General features: G+C 38.6%; 1 protein-coding gene across 1 annotated transcript in view; it reads right to left on the reverse strand.

The window, feature by feature from the left end:
* The window catches only part of BEND5 (BEN domain containing 5), a 728,817-nt gene that overhangs the window by 692,134 nt on the left and 16,726 nt on the right, over positions 1-19,957 (reverse strand). The window contains exon 3 of the mRNA XM_081009445.1: positions 10,866-10,990. Within this exon, the coding sequence (XP_080865571.1) occupies positions 10,866-10,990 (125 nt within the window). The remainder of the gene's footprint in view (positions 1-10,865; positions 10,991-19,957) is intronic.

The raw sequence follows: 19,957 nt of genomic DNA on the forward strand, positions 1-19,957 counted from the left end.
TTTGAAAATTATTATTACAATGCATAAAATACACAACAAAACATGATGAATATTTTCTGTAGAGGAGGTTAGAAAAATATAATAGAAAATAAACACTCTGCCTATACATGATATTTGAATCAATGCTGCCAAATTGCTACTACAGTGTAAAGATGTTAGGTAATGGAACTAAATGTTAGGTAATGGAACTAAAGGGCTCCCAATTGTCTGTTTATATTATTCATTAAAAAGAAATTATCTGAATAACTACTCTTTTAAAATAATGGACTCTGCTGTCATTCTTCAAGCTCTTGCACTGGGACTATATGAGCCATAACAATGAAACTGTATCTTTCTAGATACCAAACCCAACCTTCCCCTAGTATTCCTTGGTCATTCCATACAATAGTAAAGCACATAAAGAAAATGTTTGGCTAGGCTAGTTTAGGATGTTGGAAATTACACTTGGTTAACATTTTTTACACCAAGACTGGGAAACTATGACCCTCCAGTAGTTCTTGGGCTGCAACCCTCACCATCCCTGATCTCCAGCCATGCTTGCTGGGGCTGGTGGGAGTTGTATTCCAACATCTGAAGGGCTAAATATAGCCCACCCTTGTTTTACAGGCATAACAGAAGCATCAATCCACCTGAAGGCACCATTTATAGATAACCACAAAGGCAATGATTAAAAATGGAGTTTGCCTTATTTGTGATAATCTGTTTACAGATGAGGAATGTCCTTGAACCAGCATCTGGTAAACCAAGCAGCCACACTGTGGAAAAAGATATCAGAAAACAGTTCAAAATATTATCAATCTGCTAGAGTCGTTAGGTGCCCACCCAAATATTCACACACACACACACACACACACACACACACACGGTTTGATTTCTAGAAAAGAAAAATAAGTTTGACTATTTTTCTTCTTCTTCCTTAGCATGGAATGAAACAAAAGAGAAAGAAACTGAAGTAATACAATACTTTCTAATCTGATAAAGCAGCATAAATAAAGACTATAATGGCAAAAAAAAAATCAGTCATGCTTTTACAATACTTTGTTCTGCTTATGATTACAGGTTGAAACGAATGATTTTCTCAATGACAGTATTTTAAATAGTGTGTCACACTGTCAAAATCTGAAGCTTGATAGGACCAGAGTACTTTTTAAAAATATAAATGTAAAGCATTCAAAGAAGCTCAAAATTTAATTAAGCAAAATATTAGATCAGTTAAATCTAAACGGTAGTATAAAATATTAAGGTAAAACATGTATTAGTGTGAGATTTGCATTTTTATGAAGTATGAATCACAAAGAAATGAAAATGCTGCTAAATTTCAGTTAACTCCTTTTTAAAAATCTTGTTTCCATGGCAATGCTGACAGTAAGTTTGCATGGGATGTAAGATACGGCTTTTTCCCTTTTCTCTTACAAAACAATTTAGCTGAAAAGTGGCAGCATCATGGACTCTTTTCAATTTTCTAATATGCCTGAGAGGCACAGAAAATAAGCCAGCAGAAGTCATTGACTGGAAAAAATGCAGCAGTTGGGCCTTTTCCCCCTAGTTTTCTAGCTTGTGGTATGCTTTTAAATGAGCATGTTCACAAACATCACCCACAACATTCTAATTGTCAGATAGAGGTCTTGTCTCTTTAATCTGTATTCCTTGCACTCCTGGTTCAATTAAGGAAGCTTTTAACAACATTAAACCTTAGCACGGAGATCATTTGAAATTCCAGTAAAGACTGCCTACAACACAAGCACTCAAACCTCTCTTTTTCATTCTAGATCTAAAAAGAACTGCTCAATTCTCTAATGAGTAATCAGGGATTGAGGTTTCTAGGCTACAAAATCTTGTTGTCGCAAAAGAAAAGAAAAAGGTAGAAATCTAACACCCAAATCAATACTGTATTACTCTCTCCACAGGCAAGAGATGCTGGGTCAGGAAAATCATGAAAAATTCATAGCAAAGGTGGTCAAGTCATCCATAAGACAGAGAAAATAATGCTATATCTAAAGATCCCTTGAGCAATCGAAGACACTTTACAGATTTCACCGTGAATAAGTGCTGGTTTGTTTCATCGATGTGCCTTAATACTGCTCCTATCTTATTTCTGACAGTAAATGAGGATGTTTTGATCTATATTTACTATCTTTCTTATTTACTATATTCACTTCTCAGCCTCTGTATTAGTCACTCATGGGACAATTCCAAGTAATTGTTTTCTGCTGAAAAGGGGGATAACTCATCAGGGAGGAGGCCTTTCCTAAGTGCATATTTCTCGGTACCAATAGTTTAATTCCAACAGTCTAGAAACAGCCTTCTCAAAAGTCCTATTGAATTCTGTGACTTCATTCTTCCAAGGAAAAAAGAGTCTCCCTCACTTATAAACTCAACATTTTGAAGCATAAACAAAGGAAGAAACCAATGTAGTTCATAGTATGGTATGTGGGGGAGGATAGTACCAGTAAACTATAGTGACTATGTTGAAAGGGCAGACTTTGATAATATGGAAACCTGAGCAATGAGAAAATTTGGTGCCCTTCCCTAAATATTTCTTATTTTCACAATAATTCCTTTAAGTACAGTTTTTTATGGATCTTCTCAGTAGCTACCTGTATAAATACAGGGTTTTGTGTTTTTGTTTTTATTATTTTGCACCCACTTGGCTTGGTACCCTGTGCAGTGGAACCTCCCAAACAGCCCTAAATCCAGTTCTCGATGTTGGATTATTAAATAGTTTTACTATTTTAAAAAATATTAATTTCCCTATGGGTAGCTCACAAAGAAATCACCTTACTGTACCAAAACTCACAGAACTAAACAGAACTAAGGAATTTTATGAATTAGAAAGGTGTCAATAATTATGATGGTTTGGATAATATGAGGGAAGGCATATAATGTATGTTGAACAGTTCATGTGCACAACATCCAAACACTGTGCATATTCACCAGGCCTCATAGAGAATATGCATATAATCTGTCCATGAAGAAGGAATTTTGTCACATTTCTCAGTCAATATACATAATTTCCAACAAGCCTTGAGGAATGTGCATATCGCAACTGCATTTTGTACATTCTCCAGTTAATATGCACAATCGTTAGCAGGTTTTAGAAAGTATGTATACAGTGGTACCTCGGGTTACATACGCTTCAGGTTACAGACTCCACTAACCCAGAAATAGTACCTCGGGTTAAGAGCTTTGCTTCAGGATGAGAACAGAAATCGTGCTCCGGCGGCACGGCGGCAGCAAGAGGCCCCATTAGCTAAAGTGGTGCTTCAGGCTAAGAAGAGTTTCAGGTTAAGAACGAACCTCCGGAACGAATTAAGTACTTAACCCGAGGTACCACTGTATCTCATTTGAACTTTATACATTCTACACTCATAGCCTTCAGGAAATATGCCCGTTTTCTATCTGTCATTTAGAAATGTTCAATCTGCATTCTGCAGGCTGCTTCTGACCAGCCTAATCTTATGTGATCCACCTCATACCTTCCCACTGAGCAGCAGGGAGTGGAGGTGGGGCTTCAGGTAAAAATATTAACTTTTTTCTGCACCCCCGACTCCTTTTCCTCAGTGTCAGCTGTACTCCTGTCAGATAAGCAACAGAGTGGAGGAATCACAAGCAGATGAGTTTTAAACCTTCCCTTCCATAATCCCTTCTTACTTTTGCTTCTGATCCTCCTCCTTTTTCCTCTTGCCTTTTCCCTGGACTGTATTTAGGTTGGCAAATACATGGCATTTTGCTTATGTTACTTGGTCATATATGTGAGGACAGTGTTTTGAACAAACACAAACCAAATTGGGAAAGCTCCATGATGGGTCTCTGATTAACTATAATTGGGGAGACTGGGGTGTCCAAATAGATATTGAGCCAGACATTTTAAATTTTAAGGTTTGCACCCAGCAGTTGTGCAAGTGGAAAGCAATTTGCACAAACATATGGTATTTCTCTTCTCGCCTTTTCATTTGCATCCTCTAAAAAGACTTTCCCGGGGGTTGTGGGAGCTCTCTTGAACAATGTTGGCTGTGTTGCATGGGGCTACAGTGGAAAGGAGGAAGCGCCTGAAATTGGGCAGAGGAATCCATGCAACTCAGGTCAAACTGTTCAGGACTTGGGAGGTCCTTTGCAGGAGCTGTAGAGGAGGAGGAAGGGCAAAGAAATATCAGTTGCAGAAGCTGCCTTCCATGAGCCAGTTGTGGAGTGGCTTGGGAAAACAGTATTGAGAAAGAGAGGGGGAAGAAAAGGGTACCAAGGCTAACAGAAAATGCCCCCCAAAAGGAAATTAAGTTTTCTTTTTTACTTTTAAGAGAAAGTTTAAGAGAAAGCCCCTAAGGAAACTGACGGGGGGGGGAGGTAGATGGTAGTTAAATAACCATATATGGTCCCAAATATACACAAAAAAAGAGAAGGAAAAACACTAGAAAGAAAAACTAAGGAGGCACACACACAATTCAACATATTGGCTCAAACAAAGGGATTTTCACAAGAGAAGAAAATACCAGACCAAACATAACCATAAGCAGGGTAAAAAGGTAAAGGGTAAAGGGACCTCTGACCATTAGGTTCAGTCGTGGACAACTCTGAGGTTGCGGCGCTCATCTCGCTTTATTGGCCGAGGGAGCCAGCATACAGCTTCCAGGTCATGTGGCCAGCATGACTAAGCCGCTTCTGGCGAACCAGAGCAGCGCACGGAAACGCCATTTTACCTTCCCACTGGAGCAGTACCTATTTATCTACTTGCACCTTGACGTGCTTTCAAACTGCTAGGTTGGCAGGAGCAGGGACAGAGCAACGGGAGCTCACCCCGTTGCGGGGATTCGAACCGCCAACCTTCTGATCAGCAAGTCCTAGGCTCTGTGGTTTAACCCACAGCGCCACCCGCATCCCACATAAGCAGGGTATATCTGGACAAATACCCTGCACCACTACTATCCCCTGGAAGAGGAGATAAAAGACTCTGCCAATCAAGTCTAGAGGGAAGCATTATCCTGTAAACAGAATATCTTGCGACCTTATCCAGCAAATAACATGTTGATTTAGGAAACTATTAATTTCTGCTTTTCTTAATGGTCATATTGATATTTGGGTCTGGAAAAAGGTCTGTCTTGAACAGATCACTTGATAGTTTAGAATTAAGACCACACCACATACTGTATGATGCAGCACAGTATCCTTCTTTGTGCAGTACCACATATGGATTCCATGCCTCGGCAGAGCATCATTCAGAATGTTTGGCTAGTACTCAGCATTTTAGGCTCTCTGTAGTTGCTTTGCTTCCCCTATGGCAGGCTTCCTCAACCTTGGCCCTCCAGATGTTTTTTGGCCTACAAATCCCATGATCCCTAGCTAGCAGGACCAGTGGTCAGGGATGATGGGAATTGTAGTCTCAAAACATCTGGAGGGCTGAGGTTGAGCAAGCCTGCTCTATGGTATTAATGGGGGGGGGATGCAAGACCTTGAAAACAAAATGGGGGAGGGCCTGTTTTGGCTGTCGTTTTCATCTCACCTGGGTTTGGCTGTTTAAAAAGTCAGCAAGAAAGTTTCAGACATTGATGCTGATTTTCACTCTTTAGTTTACTAAAACAAGTAGAGATATTCTAAAGTAATTCTTTTCAGCTTAATCTTAATTTTATCAGTTGGATAAACTATATTCCTTTGCATAAAGTATGTTCTGCTGATGCTTCTAGATTTGCATTTTCATTAGATTTCAACATTCAGCACCTAATACCATAAAGTTGTTTCTGAAATTCTTTAATTCCCTTGAGTATTCCAACATATTGAATGCTATTTGCTTTGTATTATGTTGGTAACAAATCTGTAGTGAAAATGCTGTCAATATATATTCATAGCTAACGTTGTTAACTAAAAGCAATATTGTTTTTCCACTGTAAGCTGTCATAAATGTTTGGCACCCTGTTGTGTAAGCCAAAAATGTCAAAGAAATGATTAAAAAAAATAAAAAATAAAAACCCTGTGGTGATACCGTGTTAAGTTTTCTGCAATAAAATACATCCCTTTTGTATAAGCCCTTGCAATTTACCAAAAAGGGGAAAGCTTCTCCATGTTATTTTAAAGTTAGAATATTGTGACTATATGTACATTAGGAAAGGCGTTACTTGAAAGTGTATGACAGCATAAGAATAATGCATATATATTCATGATAGCTGTTATCCTTCTAAAATGGCAAGAAACTTTACATTTTAAATAAACTAAATATTTCAGAAGTAATATTATACATTTTAGAACTGAAAATTATACTGATAAATGCACAACCTCTTCTGAGGGCTGTACCCCCCCCCAAAAAAGTCACTGACTTGTATCCAAATGGTGCCCTTCCATGATTGCAAGGACTTTTGACCCAGCAGATGTATCTGCTAAGTGTAGAAAACTTTGGCCAGTGCGCCAAATTAAGCTTAGTATGGGTCCTAATTTGGCCCACAAGGCAATTTCCCCTGGAATATGCCCCCACTTCTACCCACTGCTGGCTCACAGCCCTCAGAGACTTGTCCAAAGTCGAATGCAGATTCAAGGGGGAAAAGGAAAGGAAAGGAAAGGTTCCCCACCACTAAAAATTGTCCTGTGATCCAAAGTGAATGTAAGGCACTTACAGGTAATAGCTACATACTCCCACTCTCTATTCTTCAAACATGATTTCAAACTCTGAATAATAATGAAGCCTGGTTAGAATTAACCATAGTTAAGGTCAGTGCTTCAGAAAACTTTAGCCATTATTAAGACTCTAAAACTCATATATACCGTAGGTGGTACCAAACCCCTAGAAAGAAGAATATGAGAGAAGTAGTAAGAAAAGAGAAAGAGAAATTGTGAATGCTTAAAGTGGGATATTGCAGCAGTATTTTCTGTATGCTGGATTTGTCCTAAGGTCTGCCAGTTGCCAAAAACAAGTGTGACTTGAAAAGCATGCTACAAATAAGTTCCTAAATAGAAGCAAAACTAAATGTGTCACATCACTAATATCATGATAATTACAACAAAGCATCCTTCTTGTTTGTACTATTCAGAATATTGACATTCTGATTGACAGATGTCATCACATTAAGTAAGTAAACACACCTGGCTATTTAGATTCTACTCAAGAAACATCAGTGTAACAATCAAAAGTATGAATATGCTTGCTGTAATTTCAAAAAATTGGCAACTAAGATGGTTTCATAGACATTAGAAATTAAGTGTATAAATTTAACACAATTTTGTCTATGTCAATCCATATTAATTATATTCTAAAAGCTGGAACATGTTAAGGAAGCATTACATAAAATGCTTACTGTGCATTACATTGTAATGATTCAAAAGAAATGTCTCTACTTGAAAGAATCCTACTTGGAAGATTATTAATCTGCAAAAGTTTCCACAACTGCAAAGTTACTCATTTTAGAACAATGGTGTATGTATGGAACTGATATTTCTATATAAAATATGAGGCATGTCTAAAACTCTTAGATATCACTGCTTCATTCTGCATTTAATTTACATTTCACACAGAGTAGCAAACAAATAATGCAATCATATACAACATTTATCAATTCAGGAATAGAAGGTTACAAGGGACAAAACTGCTCATAATGAACACTAATTACATTCATTCATTCATTCATTCGTTTGTTTGTTTGTCCATCCTCCAGTGTTGAGACGTAATAAAAGGATAGTTTTTCATAACATGTGAATGTAATATACAGAAACTATTTCCAAACACTTTTCAATTTCAGCTTGAAACAGCTTAAATTTTTGGTAAGAAAACAAAGCAAACAAATCTAGGTGAATCTGTCAGGACACATGCTGGTGATGGGCAATCAGAGTAGATGATGCTCTGGATTGACCGTCTCAGGTCTTCTAACATTCTGCTTCACTGGATGTCCACATGTTCTACTGTTGTGGGAAAGGGAGAAAAGCTTTTCTCTAGCCACACCAGGAATAACTGTAAAAGTCAGTTTAGGCACAGAGACCTTTGTTTATCAGCTGTTTCAAGGGCACAAATAGATGCAGAGGGGAGGAGGGGGCAGGAAACTTCCTTATGTTAAAACCCAGGGCAGTATATTTGTGAAAAAGTTTTTCTTTTAAGTAATCGCTTTGTAGGTTTAATTTTGCAATTAAACAATTATAGACTTGGAGTTGTAAAGGGATCTTGTGGAGTTCAGCCCTTTGCAACAAACAAAAATCTATGCAAAGCTATCCTTGTCAAAGGACTGCAAACTCTTCATGATAGAATCTCATCAAATCACTGTAGCAGGCCATACAATTGTATACGGGTATCACAGGTGGATTAATGATATTGAAAACATAGTTTGCTTTCTTTACATTCTCTGTGCCACATCAATAACAATAATAAATGTAACATCAATAAGTAAGCTTATCGTAAGTATGTTATATCAAGTTAATCAAGACCTACTACACTGAAATAATGACATATAAACATGCTTAACTATGAACTGGACTGCAGCTCTAATGCCATTAAGGAGGGGTTATGAAGAAGGTGCAATTATATTTTATAATCTTAAATAAATCACTTAAAATGATTTTACAACCTGTTCAGAATACAACAAAGAGACTTTTACAATATGTTTCTTATATGACACAATATAGTTAATAAAAAACACACCACATACATTTGATACAACAATTTGTAGCATTTATTTAATACACTAAGGTTGCAGTGTCTGGTGGTGCCCAGTCTGAGAGATGCTTAAGATTTCATTATATTCATGTAGGACTCATTTTAACGGAAATTTGAGAGATAAAAAAAGCAGATTGCAGGAAGACATATTATAAAAACAGACCTCACAAGTCAAAGTTAATAGTAAACCCATTCTTTTTCATGTATACAACCATGAAAACAAATATCCTGTGAACTCTAGATATATATTGTATCTCTACATGAGATCTTGGTGCTCATTGAGACAGGTACTCAATCATCTCATGGCTTTACAATCTCATCATTGTTGACTAAGGAACAAAACAGGGGAATGGGACCAATCATCTATGCAGCGCCACAAATTTTGATAACACATTTCATGGTTTTTTCCTTGTAACATAGAATAGTCATATAATAGAGGAATTATTATTGAATAATTCTTCCATTAAAATGTTATTTTAGTTATGGGATTTTTTCAGGCGAGACATAATGATACAAAATCATGCACAGACATACATGTATACAGACCTACATATTGTGAACAGCTGGGCCATATTAGTACTGACAAAATGTACATTAAGGAAAGAACTGTGGAATAAAAGCAAAGTAGTATCACTGGGTTAAATCTGGACAACATCCACTCACCTGCTTGAAGGTGAAGTGGTATATATGGCCTGGCACAGCCCCACTGCCATCCAGTGGTCCCAGGCTCTTCAGTCCCAGGCTCCAACAGCTGACGGGAGAAGCAACAACCTCTCCCACCAGCTATTGGATTCAAATTTGTCCACTGGGCACAACTGGCCAATCACAGGTGGGTGAAGGGGTTGAGCCTGGGGGGCGGGTCTGACAAAGACTCTCAGAAGACTTCATTCAGGTCTGCTCCCTGGGCATAAAAACTGCCCTGACCTTTGCTAGGGACTGCAATGGGCTTTTAGGATCTTCCATCCACCCTCCCTTATCTCATGGTTGGCGCCCCTTTTACTTGTGTTGTGCTTTGCTTGACTTTGCTATGGTTTTATGGTTGATGAATTCAGGGCCGGGGAGGAATTTTTCCCAACTGAAGGACCTCTACATGCCAAGCAGACAGACAATATTTAAGATCCGTCACATTTTCCTGGGTTTTATTTATACTATTACACTGTGTTGCTCTTGTTCTCTAATCAAACATCTTTCTCCCATTTTCACCCCTTACAATTAGTTGTCCATTGGCTCTTGTGCAGTCCAAGGAGACATTTCTTAACCTTAACTCATGTGCCCTATGATCTGCCTCCACCACTATCCACAGACACACTTTCTATAACATACAGCTACTAGATGAGCATGAAGGCAAGGTTGTCGACATGCAATTGATCTTTCATAAGAATTTGTGCTAGGATAGTCTTATGCTTCTTGGAAGCGTAAGGAAAATGGTGTCTTTCTATTAAAATATTATGTGTGTTTTTAAAATCCAGTAACTGTACAAAAAGAAAACATTACAGAAAAAGTTCACAAAGGCATCCATATGTGGATTGTTTATAGTTCCTTTCTAAAAATGTTACTGGAATTTTTTACCAAGATGACATTTCATCTGTGCTCAATAAGAAATGGCAAAGTGCTCAACTAGGTGCTCTGCTAAAATGGTGTCTTAAATCTTAAACATAGCAAAACAAAAACTCTCTTGGAGCCAAGCACAAACATGCCCACAAAGGAGCGGAATACAACCCATGTACTTTGGCTGTTTGTGAATGCACATATCTGTTCGTTAGGGGACAACCAAGGCAGAGATAAGAGGTGAACCATAAAAGGAAGCTGAGAATGCATCCTACATCCCATTATAATGTGTATTGGAGTACAACAAGCTAGTTACCAACAGACAGAAGTATAAATAGGAAAAACTGGTTTAAAAGTAGATCAGTTAACTTATCTCCTAGACAGCTGGTACACTGGTTTGAGGCAAGCAGCTAGGAGTGACAGATTAGCAGTAACCATAGCATGAGATCTTCAGCCCCAGTTTAAGGTATCTTTTAGCCAAATATCTTACTCAGCCCAGCATATATGAGAGAGACACGTTTTACCACCTAGGAAACAAGTTTCTTGTCAAATTAACATGTCTAAATAGCAACAATTTAGTACAGGCCATCTCTAATTCAGCTACAGAACAGCCAGAAAATAACAGCTATCTAAATATTCAGAACATTTCTAGTTGTCAAGCAAAAGTTTACTTCATTCTCATTTAAATTGCACTTACCTGAGATTCTTTCACATTTTCAACTGTGAAATTGAACCAGACTCGAAAACGGGGATTACATGTATCTGGTCTGATAAACAGGTCATACTCAAATTCAGTAATATAGTCCACACGTCCAAGGTTACCTAAAAAAATATTAGAAAACAGAATGCTATGTTAACACATTCCAGAAAAGCCCTTTGATCAGTGATACCTCTCTTAGAGAAATATTCTACCAAAAGACTCAGTAAAGTTGTATGGCAAATTCTAATCCACAACTGTTGGCTGTTTCATTTCTAAAATATAAAATAAAGTGTATTTGTCTTTCCAGATGAGCTGTTTACAGTATAACAATGTTCACAATGCCTTACTCAGGACAGCCCACACATTCCTGAAGAAGCCTCTAGAGCCAACATATTGGCAGAATGGTTATATTTATTGAAATATAAGATCAGCAAATCAAGAGCCAATTAATAAGTGAGGGCAGATGAGTTTATTCATTGTATACAGGGGAGCACCTCCTGGCCATGTCATAGCACATTGTCTTGAGTCGTTATTTCACATGACGGGGGGGGACAGGACCGCTCAGGATCTGGGGACTCCGCTTGTCCACGCAACTACTTTTGCAGGAAATGACATTTAATTTTTAGTACATCTGAGCATTCTGTTAGGTAAATTCATATTCAAAAGAAAAGTAATGACAAAGTTCAGCACATTGTCATGGGCATAGCCAGGATTTATGTTGGGGGGGGCAGGCTTTACGTTGGGGGGCAGAACCTCAGTAAAGTTTGTTCGTTGTTTTACTTGATTGCCCCCTGTCCCACCTTGGCTGTGCCCATAAACATCACCCGTAATAAAGAATCATTCTGCTGGTGGCAGAAATAGAGTGGCCAATAACTGTAGATTAATTAACTGAAAGGATCACGAATACCTATACTAAGCTTATGATATAAAGTTAGAAAGTAGTTTTTAAATAAAATCTTGTTTAGCATATAGTGGGATTTTTAAAACTAGGTTTTAATTTTCATCTTTTAATTTTAAAAGAATTGTAAAAAAAATAATGGTACCCGGAACAGAATAAAATAGTTATTTTTACTGAAATGCATTAAAAACTATTAAACAGAAACTATATATGTATTGTTTGACCAAACTGCGGGAGGCAGTGGAAGACAGGAATGCCTGGCATGCTCTGCTCCATGGGGTCACGAAGAGTCAGACACGACTAAACGACTAAACAACAACAACATATATGTATTAAAAGATTAATATTTTATTCCATATGTCTATTGTATCGAGGATAAATTTTTTGTAAAAAAAGAATATCAATCTGTTCTGCAATAAGAGGTTAATAATTTATAGTACTATTTAATGCATGTTTACTTAGGACTAAGTTCAACTTTACTCCTAACTGCATACAGGTCTGTGTCTAAATAAATATTTATGAACATTTCTTACATTTCTAGATGCATTTTATCATATAATATGCATTTCATATGCATTTTGGTACTTTTTTGAGTCAATAACTGCACTACAAAATTCAGGAAAATGTGAAATATGAGGGATAACTGCACTCTGATTTGCACATTAGTCTCTGAGGTGTGGATCAGGTCAGTTCACATTGGAATTCACAAAGAACAACTTCCTCAGAATAATGTTCTGTAACATATTTAAAATACAAACACTGTAAACTAATTCTAAAGATGAATGTCACTAGGAATACACACACACACATGATTACTACCACTTTATTTAACCTACAATATGAACTTAACTCTTCATCAAATACTAAAACATGGTGCATCCTAGATCAATAAGAAAGGCTGCATTTCAGGACAAAAGAAATCCTGTTCCAGTAAATGCTAGCTGGAGTTTTTAAGTATGCCAACAATTATTATAAAAATGCAAGAAAACACAGATATGTTAAGCAATCCTAAAATCTTCTTAAACCACACATTGTGCTTTTCTACAGAGAATTTTAAGATGAAAAATAGACCTTGAGGGTCTTTGACAAGCCTCAGGCAATATAAAGGAAAAAGGTCAAACACACTGCTAAAAAGGACTGTTATCTTCAGAACAACAACTTATCAGCCAGCTTGCAGCCCTGCTTATTTACAGTTATTGGTCCCAGAGGAAGTGCACTTCAACACAGGTCACGATTACTTTGTAATGAGTTTGCCAGAAATGGTAAAGGAAACTAATTTGTAACAATGTGCTATTCCTTGCACATGAACTTTTGCAGACACCTTTTTTTTGTCCAGCAATGAATAACTAACTTCAGCTTCCCTAACAAGCAATGAAAACAGGAGTGTACTCAAAAATCCAACTTGCAGGCATGAATGTGTTGAAATATCAGTAATTATCTCTCTCAGCTGTCCATTACACTATTCATGATTATGATCAATTCCCCTGTGGTTGCTATACAGAATACAGATTTCAGGGGATGAATTTGCACACGCAAATTAACACCATTTGGACGAAAATAGGTTGCACCTGTCAAAGCTTAGTAACAAAAGGTCAGATGCCCTCTTTTGCACCTAGAACATTTGGCTATTGTGTGCCTTGCTTGCAGGAATATAATTCTGGTTTGACTAAATAGAGAAAAGTGAGCACCATGGTGAACAGAAGAAAAAAGAATTAAACCTTAACTGAAAGCTCACAGTTAATCCATTCTTTAAAATACACGTGAATAGAATTAGCCAAGGCAATTTTGAGTAGTTTTTCAAAAGAAATATATAAAGTACTCCTCTGTTTTTGTCAATACATTGCCAGGCCTCAAAATACTATTTTTCATCTGAACAATAAAAATCTGGACAAGATGGCAATAGAAAATCATTAATACACTTGCAGCTGCATTTCAATCTATACAAAACCCTTAAATAAAAACAACCTGGGAACAAATGTGCAGAACTGCATAATACATACATCATTTACAGAGCTCGGAGTCTGAAATTGTGCTCAAGATAGCCAAGCAGAATTAATCTATGTTTTCAAATAAACTTTTTAAAAAAGCATTGAACTTTAATGTTCATTCTAGAATGGGCCATCAGCTGAATGCTACTGAAAAGATAACAAAACTGAGATGATAAAATGAAGCAATTATATAGATTATATTCTAAGTGAAAGCGGAAACTTCTCAAAAAAAAGTCTTTAAAAATATTTTCCCAGAGAACCATGTGACACATTTCATTTTTTTACTCATGAAAAAAGATAAATACAGTGATGGGAAGCAGTCAAATCCATTTTTTCAGACAACAAAATTACAAAAAGGAATAAAACTTTTTAAAAAAATCATATTCACCATATACACCACTATTCAGAAAGCATCTGTAAAAAACAAAACAAAACACCTATTCTTGGTGTACATAAGTAGATGGAGTTGTCCCCTATGGGGATGCAGATACTGTCACCATTATCACCATGCTCTCTTGAGGTGCATAGAGTATATTTGGAGCTTTCTGTTGCTCTTAAGTCACAAAACATTCTTATGAACCAAGTACAGCCAAGTCTGTAATGGAGACAAAATCTTGGAAGTCATAGATCCAGCTAAACATCTAAAAGCTTCTGTCCCACTTTGTTTCCCCCTCTGGGGTCCTACAAAGTGTTGTTTTCCCAGTAAAAGCCTAACTGCTTCACCACCAACACTCCTACAAAAGGGAGGGAAAACATTAGTAAGTATTCAACGAACATGCATCTAAGTTGCTGAAAAAGGGGACCAGTTGTTCCAAATGCTGCAATTGTGTGATCAAGCAATTTACATGAAACTGTTTTAAGATTTTCACTATAGGCAGTATATTTGTTATATAAATAAATGAATAAAATTGTGGCACCCAGCCAGAAGGTATAGGGCGCAACTATAATTTGGGGATTCTGTCAAGTTAAAATTTATCTGTTTTCACAGGCCTTTGGAGAAAGTGGCTGAAGGCCCTTGGTTTTTATCTTACACTCCTATTGTTCTTACTGTTTGATGAGAATTATAAATGAGGTACTTTTAAAAAAGAATGTGGTTCCCTGACTTTTATACAAATGGGGTAGCCCATTCTCTCTGCCAGCTCTCCAAACCATCAACTGCCTCCTGGAGCCCTGTTCCCACTGCCCATGATCCTTACAGATCCTTAAACATGTGAAAGGATGGATCCACAGAATGGTGGCTGCAGCAACCAAGGAAAGCAAAGCAGCTGCCAGTTCATTCGTCTTTTTGGTCCCTGATTTAGCTCTACTGCTCATTCACCCCAACCATCAAAGCAGGAATAGGACTATCCCCTCATCCCTGACATTCAACAGGCCTCCCACCATTCCTTTCCCATTTCATGCCCTTGGGGAAGGGGACAGGGAAGGGGAAAGGTCAAGCAGTCAAAGATGGAGCTAGGGGCACAGGGTGGGTTGGAAGCAGAGGAAGAGGCTGTCCAGGTGGGGGGCAGGCCTGTCAAATCTCAACTGTATCCGGCCCCACTGTTGTCAGGGACTGGCAGGGTTCTAAAGAGAGTGTGGTGGAGGCAGGGAACCAGGGGAGTGACCCAGGAGAGGGGACCAGTGATTTATGGAGTGTCACACAACCCACAAGACAAGAGCCTGGGGAAGGAGAGAGAATCAGGGCAGTCTGAGGCAGAGGAAGACACAGAGAATGTGGCAGAGGAAGAAGGGATGGTTCAGGCGAGGGTCAGTAGATTTTTGCTCACCCCACTGTCTCCTAGAAACAGGAAGGACTGGAAAAGGGAAGAGCATGGATGACTTCAATGCAGGATAAGTCTCAGGTTGTGGACACGCAACCTGTCAGAGAAGGGTATATAAGCCAGAGGAGGGGAGGTGGTGCCACACTGTTGCTGCAACTGCTTCATAGGGCCCAGACCTGTGGACAGCTGCATTCAGGCTAGAAGCGTGTGAGTGTGTGTATCCAGAGCACCATGGAAGCTGCAGTGTTTCTCTTGCTAATAAAGAGTTAACTATCAGACGTGTGTCTTCCTTATCTGGAATGGATCGTGACAGTTATTTCTTAGAACCAGGAGGGGCTTGAAGAGGGAGGCACAACAATGATTTCTGTGCAGAAGTCTCAGGTTGCATGTGTGCACTCCATCAGACAAGGGTACAGAAGCCTGGGGCAGGGACCCACTGTTGCTTTTAAAACTGCTTTAGCAGACACAAACCTGGAAAACAGCTAAAAGGTAAAGGGACCCCTGACCATTAGGTCCAGTCGTGACCGACTCTGGGGTTGCGGCGCTCATCTCGCTTTATTGGCCAAGGGAGCCGGCGTACAGCTTCCGGGTCATGTGGCCAGCATGACTAAGCTGCTTCTGGCGAACCAGAGCAGCACACGGAAATGCCGTTTACCTTCCTGCCGGAGCGGTACCTATTTATCTACTTGCACTTTGATGTGCTTTTGAACTGCTAGGTTGGCAGGAGCAGGGACCGAGCAACGGGAGCTCACCCCGTTATGGGGATTTGAACCGCCGACCTTCTGATTGGCAAGTCCTAGGCTCTGTAGTTTAACCCACAGCGCCACCCGTGTCCCGGAAGACAGCTACATAGAAGTTAAAATTGTGCGTGCATGTGGTAGACCTTAGAAGCTGCTGTATAGGTGTGCATGTTTTTGTCAAGAAAGAATTAACTATCTGCCATTTGCCTTCCTTGGCTGGGTGTGCACAGGACATGGGGGCACCCATTAACCATCTGACAAGCTTCCTCTGAAGAAAGCAGAAGGACACTAGTCAATGTGAAAGATGACATGTGCATGAGGCTGTATTTTTTGCAGTGTTGAAAAGGATGATGTGACATGACTATATGAATATAACGAACAAAGAAGAGAAAGGAACTGTGGGCAAAGCCAAGGCTTTGTGCATGTTTAGCAGAGTGGGTCATGATATTAATTGATACACAGAGTATAAAGAGAAGGGAGGCTTGGGAGAAAAGATAAGTATTTCATTGCTGAACATAGTGAACTTGACAAAGTGATGAAATATCTAAGGAAAATTATCCAGTAGGCAGCTAGAGATACTGAACTGGATTAGACTAAAGTTCTCGGCATACCAAGTATCAGGTGGTACAAAGAGCCATGGGATTTGATGAGGTGACCTAGGGGTGGAGTGTAGTAGCACAGACTAAATAACAGGTGCATAAGGGACCCTTCTTTTTATCTGCACCCTAGTCTCTGTTCCAGGAATTTATAATGGAATATTTTCTTGCTGGTGTTGCTAAATTTGTTTGGATGCTTGATATATTGCATTGTAGTTTAAAATATCATATGGCATTGGAATAGTCACATTTGGCTGGTTTCTTTACATAATAGATGATATTTACAATTTATTTCCTTAGTTGTATCCCCTTTGCTCTTCTTATGTGATATTTTTCATTATTTCTAAATGCTTATCACATTAGTGAGATCCTCTTTCCCTCCATTCCACCCATATACTTTTAAAATACTGACATTTTGAAATATATTTTGGTCCTCCCTTATGATTAGACTATTTTCAAGTGACTAGCTTTTTTCTGTTATTTCCTTTTACCAAATACAGAAGCAGTTTCTTTTATTTCAATGTATTTGAGGGTTTGTGGCAAATTAAACATTAATCTTTCTCTGTAAATGTCAAGTGATATTTAAATGTTTTCCTGGCAGATAAATTATTATTAATATTAATGCAATAAAATTGCAGTTTTTGTCCTTTCTTTGATATTTACAAAAATACTAAGAATGTCAAAACAGTTCCATAGGAAAAAAAATCATTGATCTACCATCCAGTCCACATTAGCATGAAAGGTTAAAAAACAGAAAAGAAAAGAAAGAAAGAAATGCCAGTCTTAGAAAACTGTGTTCATATCATGAAAGAAGAAAAGAGAAATTCTGTCTCACTTCCACATTGAATGTATCACTTTCACAGCAAAATTGCCTTAGTAAAGTTCACTTTAATTTAAACCTTTTTTTTGTAATTCAGTGACTGCTTTAAAATAATGAAAGACACATTGTCATTCTCATAATTAGTTGCTGTTGCACTAAATGAGAAAAAAAATCTGATCCACAATCTATACAAGCAAGGTCATATGTCAAAACAGAAGTAGCTTTATATACAGATCTGCAAACAGTCCAAAAATACACAAGGCTTGGAATCGAAGCCTAGTAGTAATAATCAATTTTTAAAAAATTATGTAACCTCCACCTTCCTTTCCAATCTCTTTGACCAGCTAGATTTATCTCACATTCTATAGCCCTATAAATACAATTTGCTGTTTAGATGCAAAAGCAATTTCAGCACCAAGGACAACACAGTAAGGCAAAAGGCTATGAAAGTAGTACTATGAACTTCAGCAAAGCAAAGTCAAAATTAATTTACACTTTATTTTTATTTAATTGCACTGACCATGGAACAAAGCATATGATAGCAATAAGTGATAAAATACATGTAAAGCTCACATTAATACTTATAAAACATCCCATAGCCGTATTTAGTTGGAAGCAGAACCCACTGGGAGAAGTTTAATGTAGTGCAATGGCAATTGATCTGTCAGTGCAAGCATTTCAGCTTGCAAGATGGGATGATCCCCATCAGAAATATGCAAGGATGCAAGTAGACCCAGTCCACCCACAAGAATGTCTGTGTCTCCTTGCCTAGCCCCATCACTTGAGCCGAGAACCACTAGAGGTTTTTAAGCAGAGGTTGGATCTGCTTAAAAACCTCCAAGGAAGGAGAGTCCACAAGCTTCTGAGGGAGTCTGTTCCACTATCCAACAGCTCTTACTGTCAGAAAGTTCTTCCTGATTTTTAGTGGGAATCTCCTTTCCTGTAACTTGAATCCACTGTTTCGAGTCCTATCCTCCAGAGCAGGAGAAAACAAGCTTGCTTCATCTTCCATGTGGCAGCCCTTAAGATATTTGAAGATGGCTATCGTATCTCCTGTCAGTCTCCTCTTTTCCAGTCTAAACATACCCAGCTCCTTCAATTGGTTTCCATACCCTTGATCATCTTGGTTGCCGTCCTCTGCACATGTTCCAGACAGTCAATATCCTTCTTAAACTGTGGTGCTCAGAACTGGACACAGTATTCCAAGTGTGGTCTGACCAAGGCAGAATAGAGCAGGACTATTACTTCCCTTAGGGACGTGGGTGGCACTGTGGGTTAAACCACAGTACCTAGGGCTTGCTGATCAGAAGGTCGTGATTCGAATCCCCATAACGGGGTGAGATCCCATTGCTTGGTTCCTGCTCCTGCCAACCTAGCAGTTCGGAAGCACATCAAAGTGCAAGTAGATAAAAAGGTACTGCTCCGGTGGGAAGGTAAACGGCATTTCCGTGCGCTGCTCTGGTTCGCCAGAAGCAGCTTAGTTATGCTGGCCACATGACCCGGAAGCTGTACGCCGGCTCCCTCGGCCAATAAAGCGAGATGAGCGCTGCAACCCCAGAGTCGTCCATGACTGGACGTAATGGTCAGGGGTCCCTTTACCTTTTATTACTTCCCTCGATTTGGACACTATACTTTTATTGATGCAGTCTAGAATATCATTAGCTTTTTTTCCTGCTGCATCACACTGTTGACTTATGTTAAACTTGTGGTCTGCTAAGACCCATAGATCCTGTGCTATCACATGTGCTACTAGTAAGCTTAGGTGCCCCCCATTTTATATTTGTGCAGCTGATTACTCCTGCCTTAGTACAGAACCCTACATTTCTCCTTATTGAAATTCATTTTGTTAGTTTGGGCCCAGTTCTCCAATCTGTTAAGGTCATATTGAATCCTGAATCTGTCTTCTGCAGATTCTTTAGTGCCTGACAGCTACAATTCAAAATTCAAGCTTAGTTTTGGAGCCTTGCATTTCTTTAATATTCATGTCTTGGTTTTATAAGAGATTTGATATCAGCTGATTTATCCTTGAAAGGTCCTTAATTTTATTTATATACTGCCCCTTTATTAAGTGATCTCAGGGTGGTGTGCAAAACATTTTATGGAACACAATAATAAAAACACATTAAAAATCATAAAAATAAATGGCATAACAGTCTCTGCCCCCACTCCCCAGCTTTACCAGGCCATAGATTATTTAATGGTCAAAGGCCTGGGTAAACATGAACATTTTTGTCTGTCTTCTAAAAACATGTAATGATGGCACCAGCAAGCATTCCATAGATGGGGA

This window comes from Podarcis pityusensis (assembly GCF_964106645.2).
Source record: "Podarcis pityusensis genome assembly, chromosome: 6".
Lineage (NCBI taxonomy): Eukaryota > Metazoa > Chordata > Lepidosauria > Squamata > Lacertidae > Podarcis > Podarcis pityusensis.